Source organism: Physeter macrocephalus, chromosome 11 (assembly GCF_002837175.3).
Source record: "Physeter macrocephalus isolate SW-GA chromosome 11, ASM283717v5, whole genome shotgun sequence".
NCBI classification, from domain to species: Eukaryota; Metazoa; Chordata; class Mammalia; order Artiodactyla; family Physeteridae; genus Physeter; species Physeter macrocephalus.
The window spans coordinates 96,264,724-96,279,237 of record NC_041224.1 but is presented as its reverse complement, the minus strand read 5'-3'; the positions used below and the strand labels follow the sequence as shown (position 1 = coordinate 96,279,237).

The 14,514-nt window shown below is 39.9% G+C and overlaps 2 protein-coding genes across 13 annotated transcripts in view; one reads left to right on the top strand and one right to left on the bottom strand.

The window, feature by feature from the left end:
- Nucleotides 1-8,295, bottom strand: part of TMEM87A (transmembrane protein 87A) — a 46,797-nt gene extending 38,502 nt beyond the window's left edge. For 2 of the 4 annotated variants that reach the window (XM_007104857.4, XM_055088292.1), the window contains exons 1-3: nt 8,076-8,294; nt 6,725-6,785; nt 3,495-3,580 (exon numbers count right to left, since the gene is read on the bottom strand). In XM_007104857.4, coding sequence (XP_007104919.1) covers nt 3,495-3,580; nt 6,725-6,785; nt 8,076-8,219 — 291 coding nt within the window. In that variant the 5' untranslated portion in view covers nt 8,220-8,294. Of the gene's footprint in view, nt 1-3,494; nt 3,581-6,724; nt 6,786-8,075 lie in introns of all 4 variants that reach the window. The other 2 variants (XR_008618622.1, XM_024115488.3) reach the window with 2 other exon arrangements.
- A 71-nt stretch (nt 8,296-8,366) lies between these two features.
- Nucleotides 8,367-14,514, top strand: part of GANC (glucosidase alpha, neutral C) — an 82,456-nt gene continuing 76,308 nt past the window's right edge. For 6 of the 9 annotated variants that reach the window (XM_028495423.1, XM_028495422.2, XM_028495427.2 and 3 more), the window contains exon 1: nt 8,367-8,626. In XM_028495423.1, the coding sequence (XP_028351224.1) occupies nt 8,538-8,626 (89 nt within the window). In that variant the 5' untranslated portion in view covers nt 8,367-8,537. Of the gene's footprint in view, nt 9,316-14,514 lie in introns of all 9 variants that reach the window. The other 3 variants (XM_028495426.2, XM_028495424.2, XM_007104856.4) reach the window with 1 other exon arrangement.

Sequence of the window (14,514 nt, the reverse complement as noted above, 5' to 3'; positions counted from 1 at the left end):
GAAGAGATATGGGAACATATGTACATGTATAACTGATTCACTTTGTTATAAAGCAGAAACTAACACACATTGTAAAGCAATTATACTCCAATAAAGATGTTAAAAAAAAAAAATTAACCACATCTTGGGCTTCCCTTGTGGCGCAGTGGTTAAGAATCCTCCTGCCAATTCAGGGGACGCAGGTTCGAGCCCTGATCCGGGAAGATCCCACGTGCCGCAGAGCAACTAAGCCTGTGCACCACAACTACTGAGCTTGTACTCCAGAGCCTGCGAGCCACAACTACTGAGCCCATGTGCTACAACTACTGAAGCCCTAGAGCCCATGCTCTGCAACAAGAGAAGCCATCGCAATGAGAAGCCTACACACGGCAACAACGAGTAGCCCCTGCTTGCTGCAACTAGAGAAAGCCCGCACGCAGCAGTGAAGATCCAATGCAGCCAAAAATAAATAAATAAATAAAAATACATTTACAAAATAAATAAATAAATAAAATTAACAACATCAGATAAAGACTATATATTAGTATTCAAGAATTTAACAGTATTGGACTCTAAAGTGCAGAATTCTAGTCTATGACTCATGAAGGATAGTTCCTCTTAAAAATTCTAGGAAGACTGGGAAACTGTCAGAGTCCACAGGGTTTTGTTATAAGAAAATATATTTACAGAGCTCTTTGACTAAATTAACACCACCACCAACAACAACAAAAAACTTGTGCTTCTAAGCTAGATAAGCTACAGCACAAAACTGTTGCAGCCATTCACAGCTCACTATTAATACTATGAAAAAAAAATCATCATTTCTGTGGCTTCATCAGTTCTGTGATTTTTCTCCCATACCAACATCCTTAATCTCACCCTCTTTTTTTCCGAAGCTCCAATTTCACACCTCCCACTATTTGCTTGTCATTTCCATAATTCTGTCCTGTGGCAATTCAAAATAATTTTTACATCCTTAAATTGTCCTACCCATGAAGACTGAATCTGGTAAGTTTGACCAGTTTTTATCACAAGTTTCAAGCATATGTAAATTTAACTAGTGTTCGATTAGGAGAAAAGGTCAATGATATTTCAAACCATATTCTGGAAATATTTCTCTCTAAATTCTTCAGTCCTCCTCATCACACCAATCTTACCCGATGTTATATAACAAAAGCAAAATACAATCAGCAACACTACAAAAAAGATAATGTAAAACCCTAATACTGGGCAGAAATTCAAAATGTTTAAGGTTTAAAAAAACCAACTGGACGGTGGACATTTTTTAAAGACTAGTCCTATTATTTTTTTAAAAGAAACCTCTAGAATAGTAGCAGAAATGTAAAAAAAGAAAAGAAATGATACAAATAGTGGGATGAAAACAAATGGAAAAGGCCTGAAAAATCCATCTAGGAGCTATATATCTTCAATGCTCATATACAGCGTACTGTAGCAATTCTGAAAGTGTGGCCCATGGATGCTTTCATGAGGTTTAAGAGGTCAAAACTATTTTCATCTTCATCATCATCGTCATCATCTATTTGCCTTGTACTGACAGTGCAAAAGTAATGACGCGAAAGATGGCAGCCCCCTATCAGTGGTACCAAACTGTACTAGTAGTCATTGTACTCTCAGTCACAAACTTTCAGTTAAAAAAAAAAAGGCCAGTTTTATGTAAGAATGCCCTTGATGAAACAGTAAAAATTATTAATGTCATTAAATCTGGACCTTTGAGCACATGCCTTTTAAAATATTCTATCAGACAAAAAAAAGAAGTATGCAAAATACTGTAAATGACTGTCTTAAGACAAAGCACTTTGCAACTATTTTAACTTGTAAGCTAAACTATCCACCGTTTTCATTTACTTGAAAGAATGACCAAAAAACTACAGATATTCAGACTTGGGTTTTTGGGAGATATTTTCCTGAAAATAGGCAAAGGGAGGCTGTCACGTCAAGGAAGGCAACTGACAGCATTCATTGTCAATAATAAAATTTAAGGGACTTCCCTGATGGTTCCGTGATAAAGAATCCACCTTCCAACGCAGGGGACTTGGGTTTGATCCCTGGTTAGGGAACTAAGATCCCACATGCCATGGGGCAACTAAGCCTGCATGCCACAGCTAGAGAGCACGCGTGTCGCAAACTACAGAGCCCAGGCGCCCCGGAGCCTGCATGCCACAACTAGAGAAGGGAAAACCTGCACACCACAACTAGAGAGAAGGCCGCGCACTGCAACTAGAGAGAAGTCCTCGCACCGCAACGAAAGATCCTGCATGCCTCAATGACAATCCCACGTACTGCAACTAAGACCCGACGCAGCCAAAAATAAATAAATAATAAAGTCTTCTTGGACCTTGAAAAAAAACATTTTTATTAAAAAATAAGTAAATAAATAAAATTTGAGCTTTCAAGGAAAAACTGGAATTTTGGAAAACTTGCATGTTCCCTACCAAGTTTCCAATACTTACAGAGTATCTGATGAGATTGGAAGATCATATTAACAAATGTAATTTTGAATTAATTGTAAAATGAATTAATATTTGGAAGGTTTATATAATTCAGCCAACCAATATTTTCTTTTTTTTTTTTTTGTGGTACGCGGGCCTCTCCCTGCTGTGGCCTCTCCCGGTGTGGAGCACAGGCTCCGGACGCGCAGGCCCACTGGCCATGGCTCACGGGCCCAGCCGCTCCGCGGCATGTGGGATCCTCCTGGACTGGGGCACGAACCCGTGTCCCCTGCATCGGCAGGCGGATTCCCAACCACTGGTTGCCCTGGTTGCCACCAGGGAAGCCTAAAACCAACCAATATTTTCTAAGTGACCATGAAAGATGCTGCCAAATCAGACATGGGCAAAAGACCATTCAAAGTGCAAGACACACCAATTTATTTTAATATAACAGAGCACAAGAGCACAAAAAGTTCACTGATATGGTTTCAGATTCCACACTGCAACTAACCTTTAAGAAACTCCACTTATTGCGTTTGAGTATAGAATCAAAGAACAATATCCACAATTACCTGAAAACACTATTAAAATATATTCCCCTTTCCAACTACATATCTGTGTGAGGCCACATTTTGTGCATACACTTCAACCAAAATAACACATCACAATAGACTGAGTGAAGGAAGTATAGGAATCCAGCTATCTTCTATTACACTAGATATTAAACAAATAGATTTGCAAAAATACAAAATAACACCACTCTTCCCAGTTTCTGTGAAAAATAGTTATTTTTCACAAATTAATATATATTTCTGTATTTTTCTGTTTTAATTTCTAATATAGTAACCCACATGAATAAAGGCTTTTTTGGGGTCTGTAGTAAGTAAACACAGTTCTGAGACCAATAAGTCTGAGAATTGATAGTACAAATTTGCCTGCAAATTGGGAAGCATGATTCTAGTTCCAGCTCTTCTCCATAGCTACATGACACTCTTTCCTCTATCAGGTTGGGACCCGATGATATATAAACTCTAAGAAAAGTCTGTAATTTTATGTTCCACGTACCTTGAAGTTGTAGATTTCATTGTAACAGTCAGCACTTTTCAGATACCAGGTTATATTCAAAGATACATCACAAGGTTCTCCATCAACTACAAAAGAAGAAACCTTTGTGAATAAAAGATAATTCCCAAACAAAGCATTTTTCCTAAACTATTACCCCACATCCCATTTCCTGCTAAACTAAGATACTCAAAGACCATCCTTTCTCCAAACAGAAGATAATGAAGTAATAAATTTTTAAAAAACTGGATATTCTTCAGTTAAAAGTAAGAATTGTTGCTCACAGAAATAAAAAGCAGTTAAGGATTTTTAACCTTTGAAACCGTGTATCTATTTTGATGCCTTAAAACCTTCACTTCTGGTTCTCTCTTGGGAAAAAACCTGGAAGTGATAAAGCAGCCTTAAGTTAAAATCAGTCTTCTATTATCATTTAAATATTTACTGAGCAGAGCACTTAAGTATACAAAGATACATGGCACTGTGTTAGGCCAAACGGGAACAGAAGGGAACAAATTATCGAACACTCTTAAGAAAAGTCTTAAAAAAGATTCTAGTTGAAGAGTCAAGGAATAACAACATTAGGAATGTCACAAGGCAACAAAAATAGTTCCACTGAGGGAAACCTCATGGCTTAAACCTTGAGAGATATCAAAATTGGATAGAAAAGGACTATCAACAAAAAGCAAACCTGGCTGGGGAAGGCAGGAATAGAAAAAACAAAGATAAAAAGAGTATTAGATTCTTTTTAAAACGCACCTTAAAAGAAGCCTCAAGGAACCTCATGAAATCATAGAAGCCTCACATAACTCATTCAACATATTTTGGAGCACAATATTCTAGTGAACCAAAGCATTAGTCTGAAGACTTGGGGGTGTAAACCTGACTATATGACTGCTAACTGTCTCACCTGGGGGAAGTCAGTATTTCCTTTTATCTTTGATTCCAGCTGAGGAAAGGAAAATATACTAGAAACACATACTTTGTGCAAATGTGACAAAGATAAACACGACTGCATCTAAAAACTTACTTTTGGTTCTTAAAAGAAGCACACCTAAAATTACAAACTTTCCCTTTTCTTTGGTTTAAGTGGTTTCCTCAGACTAATTTTTAAGTGGCACACTTTTATAAAGCTTAACTTTTATAAGGCTTTTATAAGGCTAAAATACACAAAAATCTGATGTGTTGGATAGAATGTATGGAAATGCTGAAAAGGATACTGCAATCTTGTTATGAACTACTCAGAAGAACCAAACAGAAAAGGAATTAATTAAATAAAAGCCCTAACAGGAGATTTGCAGGGAAATGTGCCTGCAAAAATACTACTGTTTATGTTAAAAGACATAGAATTTTTTTTTTGGCCACGCCGCGAGGCTTGCGGGATCTTAGTCCCCAGACCAGGGACTGAACCCTGGTCCTCCGCAGTGAAAGCTCAGAGTTCTAACCACTGTACCATCAGGGAATTCCCAAAACACATAGAAATTTAAATGAATGGTTTTAAGAGACAATGAAAATGGTCCTGCCACATTCCCCACCTTCCCTTGGCTGGCAGGTCTAGTCCCTAAGAATCTTACATGACCCAGGTGCAGGTGTAAGGGAGAAGTGGCTACCTCTAAAAGGGACTGGAGTTCCAGGCTTTGAGCAAATCTCACTTCTTTCTCCAAAACAGACATTTTTAATGTAGATGAAAAACTGTAATTTTAGGCTTAAAAAAAGAAAATGGCCCTGCCAATTTCATGGAAATCTATTGTATACCATACCCACAAAAGCATAAAATCAGAGACAAGGTAAGTATGAGAAAACACAGAAGTAACAAAGTGAAAGACAATGAAAATTTTAAGACGCTTCAAACCCTCCAAAAACAACAAAACACAGACACTTCAAAATATGCAGCTTGACCAAAAACCACTAGAAAAACCATTAGAACAAAATACAGGTAAGAAGAAACTGTACATAATAAAAGGACAGAATAGCATACAGGCTGTCAGGCTATTTCAAAAGACAAAATTCTGCTATCCCTAAAAGCTCTTCTTTTCTAGAAAGCCAACCTCACAAGAAATACCAGTGTGTCAGAGTAGATTTGATTTAAATTAAACTTAAATTATTAGCCAAGAGATCATATTTTCATGGACACAGTATATTCTTCATAGAAATTCTACCTAACCCCTCCATCCCACCAGGCTATAATCTCAATAAGAGAAAGGGTCTTTCCTATCACTTCCTTGCTGTCTAAAACAGTGCCTGGCACATAGTAGGTGTTCAGTAACTACCTACTAAGTGATTAAAAGAGTAAAATCATCCAACTATGACATACTTTGCACTTTCATAGAGAGAAATATGCACAGGAGCACACATGGATGATCTGGATTTTTATTCCTGATCTTGAAATGGAGCTGCCCATGACCGATCATTCTCTAAAAATAAAGCCAGGGCTTCCCTGGTGGCACTGTGATTGAGAGTCCGCCTGCCGATGCAGGGGATACGGGTTTGTGCCCCGGTCCGGGAAGATCCCACATGCCGCGGAGCAGCTGGGCCTGGAGCCTGCGCGTCCGGAGCCTGTGCTCCGCAACGGGAGAGGCCACAACAGTGACAGGCCCGCGTACTGCAAAAAAATAAAAAATAAAAAATAAAAATAAATAAAAATAAAGCCAGTTTCAGAAATAAAAGGAAGCTTTTCTTTAATGCACAATGGGGTATTCTGGATTCAGATACAGTGGTTTTCCCACTGGACAGACTGGTTTTGTTCTATGTACCCTTATTTCCTGGTAATTATCTTTGAGATTCTTCTTCCAAAGATCCAAGTGGTAAAATACTCCTTCAGCAAACAAAAGCTTTACTGAACATATTTGTTCAGAGCCAATGGTCTGACAAACCTAGGTCATGTGTCCAGTAAACATCTAACAAGCACACAAAAACAAAATCGGCAGTTATCTGTATGACTCAGAACAGATTAAAACCCATGGAGGCGATCAACCAAAACAATGTGTCTAACTATATATTGTTAACACCAGAAAAACAAGAGAAGAAAATAAAGTTCATAAAAGTAAGTATTCTAAAGATTATTCTGTGAAAGGACCTTAGTTACACTACATAGGTTTATACCTAGATAGTGCTGGACTATTAAATTTCAGAACTTATGTTGAGAGTAAATCATCAGAGGTAGAAAACAGGTAATTTGAAAGTTTAAAGATCACTCAAAAACTCGAATAAAAACTTCATGAAATGCAAAAACTCACATTTCAGGAAGATAGTGGTATTTCTGAAGAGGATCTTTCCAAAACTAAAATAATTTTTCCCCTGCAAAGATAAAGAAGAGATAATTAGCATCGGATCAGTTTAATTCCCAAAGCAGAATATAACTGATATAAAAGCTAAAATTTATAAAATGTTGACGTTAGTTTTCTTAACACACACACACAAAAAGGCATCAGTATCATTCCTTTTAGTAAAATTCAACCATATCCAAACTGCAGGATTTTGAAGCTTGGTGCAGAGACAAGTTTTTTCTTTTTTCCACAGGCCATGAAGCAAGGACTCTAGAAGGAAGGCTGCTAGAAATCCTAACCTAACTTAAAACTTTCTAAAAGGTACTCCTTAATCAATTCATTCCCTTTACTCACTAATCACCTTCCAGAATAACCAATCGTTTCTTCAAATAAACTATTCTATGAGCAGACAGCCATATTTAACAATTAACCATTTTACAGGTAACAAATACCTAAAACTGAGAATCTGAACATCGTCACTAAATGAACAAAAGCTGTAATTCTTGCCGTATCAAAAGCTCAAATAAGATTTGGGCATTACAACCAGTGAGCAGAGCAGAACAAAAAGGCTACCGTGGTTTTAGTAAGACTAATGCTTTTCGGCATTTCCAGCCAGCATCTGATTTGTCCGCTCACAGCACTACAGCTCTTACTCAAACGAGGTTTCAAAAAGGTGGTAAAGGGAAGAAAGGGTCAACCAATCCAGTTAATTATCCTTAAGAAAAACTAACTTATCATACGAAATTTTAGAATACTGTTTCTTCCGTTTTAAACATTCTCACGTTAGAATACATCATTTTAAATGCCTAGGCTTCCTAATTACACGGTAGGGCTTAGAATAACCATTTCAAAGTCCAAACGAAATCAACCAACTTCGTAAGTAGAATTATCCAGTAACAAAAAAGTGCAGAGAAAAAGAAAGAAAGAAAGAAAGATGTCTATTTACATATTCCTCTCATCCAACCCGGGGTCACAAGATTCTGCGAAACTTCTGCTGAAAAAGAAACCACTCTCCACCTATACATCAAGTTTACACGATTCCACTCAGGCAACGAAAGTTCTCCGCCTTTGCTGAGAAGAAACCGCTCCACCGCCACTCTCCGCTCCTGAATTGACCCTGACATTCCTGCTAATCTACCCAAAGAAGTGTACGGCTTCCCGCTCCAGGGAGGTGAGTCCCGGTTAAGCAGGTACACAGACACTCCCAGCAAACCCAACCCTTTGGAAGCGGACTTTAGTGGAACCTTCATGGACCCCTTGGGCTGCCGTAGCCCCACCCCTTGCTCCTCCGGGCTCAGTTGCTCCTGAAGTGACCACTCACCGACGGTATCGGAATGTGCCACTTGGATCGGTCGGCAGCAGCGACGGGTGCCGGTCCTACACTGAAAAGCGACAATGGGGACGTCTGAGCCCCCAGGAGAAGAAGAATGACAGGCAGCACCTGAAGCCACGCAGCCACCGCCATCTTCACAGCCGTGGAGTGCCTACCGAAAGCATTTCACCTTCTTCCGGTTCGTCCCGCCCTCTTCCGGCTCCGCTCTGGGGGCGGGATGATCCGGGTCCTCAAAACCTCTAGTGGCTTGTTTGTTTAGCGACTCAGCGGCCCCGCCCTCAGGCAGTCGTCAGGCTTGGTGTGAGGCTTTGGACCTACTGCGCAGGCTTCTTCCTGCCGTAACCTGGTCACCTTGGAGTGTTAGGATGATCGGCAAAAGTTACCAGATGAGTCTCTTACCTCTTCTCTCTCCCAGCCCTTAAAAGGGTTTGGGGACAAGGGAAGAACCCCATGTGGCGTTTGGCTCTCTCCTCCTCCCGTTCGCCCCAGTCCCTCATCGTTTCTGAGTCAGACGCTGGGGCCAAAAATCTGGGAAAGCCGTAAGTCTGGCTTGCCTATTTAGCGTGTAGTAGTGAGTACTCGGTTTCCGGAGGTATTTAAGCAAAGACTGGAGTTTGGCGGTGGTGGTGTATAAGCCTTCCTAAACTGGATAATGTAGTAGACAACCCCTTTTAAAAGACCCTTCTAGCCGTGAAGAGTATGATGTAGAGTCTGGTCGGAGAACATCAACCTCCAGCAACAACCCCGCCGGCACTTCCTACTCAAAACTAAAATACAGAAGAGAGTGGGTCAGTTTTCAGTATCTGTGGCGTGACAGGCACAGAGGTAGATCTGCAGAAGCTTCGTCCTAATCACGCAGGCCGTGTCGGTACTTCCTGGTTCTCACGCCCTTGGTCTGCATCCTCTAGGGCTCTTTGAGTACACGCCTCCTCGGATGCAAAAACCTTTTCAGTTTCTAATGAAGGCAGTTCCTCATCAGCTACTCAGAACCAAGAAAAATTTGCCAGATAAATCTCTGTAGAAACGCTAATTTGGGCCTGGAAATCCCGGGAGCAAGTGTCAATTTGTCACTCCTTAAGGACATGAAAGTCCCAGAAACTTGGTGAAGTGCTGGCCGTTATTTAGAAAGACTGACAATCTAAAAGATCGCCTGGGGCCTTGGCCTGAGATCTGGGAGCCTGTGAAGTGACTGGGAAGCCATGGACGCAGCTGAGAAAGAGGAAATCAGGTAAAGGCCCAGTGGTCCAGCAGGGACTAACCCCATGGGCCCATGGAAGCAGGGGATAGATAGTACCTGAAAACAACATTCTGCCTTTGAAGACTTTATTTATTTTTGGCTGCGTTGGGTCTTCATTGCTGCGTGCTGCTTTTCTCTAGTTGCGGGGAGCCAGGGCTACTCTGTTGCCGTGCCTGGACTTCTCGTTGAGATGGCTTCCTTTGTTGTAGAGCACAGGCTCTAGGCGCGGGCTCTTGAGCGCAGGCTCAGTAGTTGTGGCGCATGGGCTTAGTTGCTCCACGGCATGTGGGATCTTCCCCAGCCAGGGCTGAAACCTGTGTCCCCTGCATTAGCAGGCAGATTCCTAACCACTGTGCCTCCAGGGAAGCCCCTGAAGACTTTATTGATTGTTTGATTGCATGTCTTATTTGCATATTTTATATTTGTGGACTCAATCTCTAGCCTTCTCAATTCCCCACAGAATTAATTGATACTAATAGGCCCTCATGAAATACTTCAAGGATGGTTAACAAAACCGGAAGAATTGTGATCAGAACTTTTTTTTTTTAACGTTAACATGGTGATATTTTATTTATTTATCTTATAAATTTATTTATTTTATTTATTTTTTTTGGCTGCGTTGGGTCTTCGTTGCTGCGCACAGGCTTTCTCTAGTTGTGGCGAGCAGGGGCTACTTGTTGCAGTGCGCGGGCTTCTCATTGCCAGGGAAGGAGGTGAGTGAGTTCAGGAGGCTCCCATGTTGCCATCTTGGATCAGAACTCCAATAATAATCTTCCATTTGTTTCTTTCATTTTACATAAGGTGTTCATCTGGGCCTGGTATCAAGGCTCTGCCAACCTCATAAAATAAATTGGGAAGTGATCGCTATTTTTCTATTTTTTGGAACAGCTTTTATGAAATCAGTGTTATGTATTCCTTAGATTTTAGAAGAAATCACCAGGGAAGTCAGGGTCCCTAAATTTTCTTATGGGAATGTTTTAACTGCTGAGTTCAATTTCTTTAAGAGCCATGGGACTATTCAGATTTCCTGTTTCTTCATATGTCAATTGATAGGTTTTTTTTTAGGAATGTATCCATATCATCTAAATTCTTAATTTTATTGATATAAAGTTGCTCATAATATCTTCCAATGATATTTTTTGTCAGTTAAATCTTTAATGATATTCTTTAATTTCCTTTATGTTATTGGTTTTTTTGGTGTTTTCCTTTTTTTTTCTCTTGATTAGACTTTCCAGGGGTATATCAGTTTTGTTAGTTTTTCCTAAGTGCCACCTTTTGGATTTTTTTAATTCTATCTACTGTACACTTTATAATTTTATTAACTTTCTTCGATTTAGATTCTTTGGGTTTCATTTGCTCTTTTCTTATTTCCTTGAGAAAGCTACTTGTATAATTGATTTTTAGTGTCTCCTCTTTTCTGGTATTGTGCACTCAAGACCACAATTTCTCTCTAAGCATGGCTTTATCTGTATCTCACAAATTTTGATAAGCTATATTTCTTATTCAGTTCAAAATATTTTCTAAACTTCCATAATGAGTTCTTCTTGTTCCATGGGTTATTTAGTAGTGTATTGCTTAGCTTTCAGATTTGGGGAAATCTTTTCTAGTTACCTTTCTGTTATTTATTTCTAGTTTATATTCATTGTGGTCTAAGAATATATTCTCTAGAAAAATGGTACAGATGAACCTATTTGCAGGGCAGGATAGAGATGCAGATGTAAGAAACAAACATGTGGACATGGTGGGAAGTGAGGATGAATTGGGAGATTGGGATTGACACATTGTTCATGTGCACTTACACATGGGATTGACACACATGGCATGGGCACTGCCATGTGTAAAACAGATAGTTAGTGGGAACCTGCTGTATAACGCAGGGAGCTCAGCTCGGTGCTGTGTGGAGACCTAGATGGATGGAATGTGGGGGGACGGAGGTCTAAGAGGGAGGGGATATATATATACATATGGCTGATTAGCTTCGTTGTGCAACAGAAACTAACACAGTATTGTGAAGCAATTATAGTCCAATAAAGATCTATTTTAAAAAAACTGGAAAGAGACTGCAAATTTCTCTAATTTTTGCACTCTTTTTAAAAAAATTTTTATTTATTTATTTATTTTAAATTTTTGGCTGTGTTGGGGTCTTCATTGCTTCACATAGGCTTTCTCTAGTTGTGGTGAACGGGGGCTACTTTTCATTGCAGTGCGCGGACTTCTCATTGCGGTGGCTTCTCTTGTTGTGGAGCCAGCCAGGGCTGAAACCTGTGTCCCCTGCATTAGCAGGCAGATTCCTAACCACTGTGCCTCCAGGGAAGCCCCTGAAGACTTTATTGATTGTTTGATTGCATGTCTTATTTGCATATTTTATATTTGTGGACTCAATCTCTAGCCTTCTCAATTCCCCACAGAATTAATTGATACTAATAGGCCCTCATGAAATACTTCAAGGATGGTTAACAAAACCGGAAGAATTGTGATCAGAACTTTTTTTTTTTAACGTTAACATGGTGATATTTTATTTATTTATCTTATAAATTTATTTATTTTATTTATTTTTTTTGGCTGCGTTGGGTCTTCGTTGCTGCGCACAGGCTTTCTCTAGTTGTGGCGAGCAGGGGCTACTTGTTGCAGTGCGCGGGCTTCTCATTGCGGTGGCTTCTCTTGTTGTGAAGCACGGCCCTAGCTGTGTGGGCTTCAGTAGTTGTGGCACGTGGGCTCAGTAGTTGTGGCTTGTGGGCTCTAGAGCGCAGGCTCAATAGTTGTGGGGCACAAGCTTAGTTACTCCACGGCATGTGGGATCTTCCCAGAGCAGGGCTCAAACCTGTGTCCCCTGCATTGGCAGATGGATTCTTAACCACTACGCCACCAGGGAAGCCCTGTGATCAGAACTCTTAACACATGAATTTCAAACATGTTGCTTTCCAGGTTCAGCTAAGTACATCTCTTCCTATATCATTCCAGAGTTTATTCTTCAAAACTGGAAAGATCTTTGACATAAACCACAGCAAGATCTTTTTTGACCTACCTCCTAGAGTAACAGAAATAAAAACAAAAATAAACAAATGGGACTTAATTAAAAGCTTTTGCACAGCAAGGGAAACCATGAACAAGACAAAAAGACAACCCTCAGAATGGGAGAAAATATTTGCAAATGAAACAACAGACAAAGGATTAATCTCCAAAATGTACAAACAGCTCATGGAGCTCAATATCAAAAAAAAATCCAGTTTAAAAATGGGCAGAAGACCTAAATAGACATTTCACCAAAGAAGACATACAGATGGCCAAGAGGCACATGAAAAGATGCTCAACATCACTAATTATTAGAGAAATGCAAATCAAAACTATGATGAGGTATCACCTCATGCTGGTCAGAATGGCCATTATCATAAAATCTAGAAACAATACATCCTGGAAAGAGTGTGGTGAAAAGGGAACCCTCCTGCACTGTCGGTGGGAATGTAAATTGATACAACCACTATGGAAAACAGTATGGAGGTTCCTTAAAAAACTAAAAATAGAACTACCATATGACCCAGCAATCCCACTACTGGGCATATACCATGAGAAAACCATAATTCAAAAAGATACATGTACCACAATGTTCACTGCAGCACTATTTACAATAGCCAGGACATCGAACCAACCTAAATGTCCATCGACAGATGAATGGATAAAGATGTGGCACATATATACAGTGGAATATTACTCAGCCATAAAATGAAACAAAAGTGAGTTATTTGTAGTGAGGTGGATGGACTTAGAGTCTGCCATACAGAGTGAAGTAAGTCAGAAAGAGAAAAACAAATACCGTATGCTAACATGTATATATGGAATCTAAAAAAAAAAAAAATGGCACTGATGAACCCAGTTGCAGTGCAGGAATAAAGAGGTAGACATAGAACATGGACTTGAGGACATGGGGTGGGAGGGCGAAGCTGGGGCAAAGTGAGAGTAGCATCAACATATATACACTACCGAATGTAAAATAGTTGGCTAGTGGGAAGCAGCAGCATAGCACAGGGAGATCAGCTCAGTGCTTTGCGATGTCCTAGAGGGGCGGGATAGGGAGTAGGGAAGGGAGGCTCAAGAGGGAGGGGATATGGGGACATGTATATGCATATGGCTGATTAGCTTCGTTGTGCAACAGAAACTAACACAGTATTGTGAAGCAATTATAGTCCAATAAAGATCTATTTTAAAAAAACTGGAAAGAGACTGCAAATTTCTCTAATTTTTGCACTCTTTTTAAAAAAATTTTTATTTATTTATTTATTTTAAATTTTTGGCTGTGTTGGGGTCTTCATTGCTTCACATAGGCTTTCTCTAGTTGTGGTGAACGGGGGCTACTTTTCATTGCAGTGCGCGGACTTCTCATTGCGGTGGCTTCTCTTGTTGTGGAGCATGGGCTCTAGGCGTGTGGGCTTCAGTAGTTGCAGCACTAGCGCTCAGTAGTTACGGCTTGCTGGCCCTAGAGCGCGTGAGCTTCAGTAGTTGCGGTGTGCGGGCTCTAGAGCGCAGGCTCAGTAGTTGTGGCACACAGGCTTTGTTGTTCTGTGGCATGTGGGGTCTTCCTGGACCAGGGCTCGAACCCATGTCCCCTGCATTGGCAGGTGGATTCTTAACCACTGTGCCACCAGGGAAGTCCATAATCTTTGCACACTTAATTAACAGAAACGGTGACAAAGAATGAGTCAATGAAAGATTTGATTACTTCCATGATAAACCATGGCCCAGTGTATTTGGGCTTGTTTTCAGAATATTTTGCAATTGGTGTTCAGTCATAGCTTCCTACATAATCATGGATATGCTGACTATAGATATATTCATCATGTCTCTACATGAAAATCAGTGTGGTTTTTTCTTCCTTATAGCCTATAGATGTTTTAATCAGTATATGTTAAATACATATACTGAAGTAGCAATATACATACATCTTGATCATGTTCTCTTCCAGAAACAGCTTTTTTTGGAAACTTGGTTTTAAAAAACATTGGCCCCTACAGAAGACCTAAATAGACATTTCTCCAAAGAAGATATACAGATTGCCAACAAACACATGAAAGAATGCTCAACATCATTAATCATTAGAGAAATGCAAATCAAAACTACAATGAGATATCATTTCACACCGGTCAGAATGGCCATCATCAAAAAATATACAAACAATAAATGCTGGAGAGGGTATGG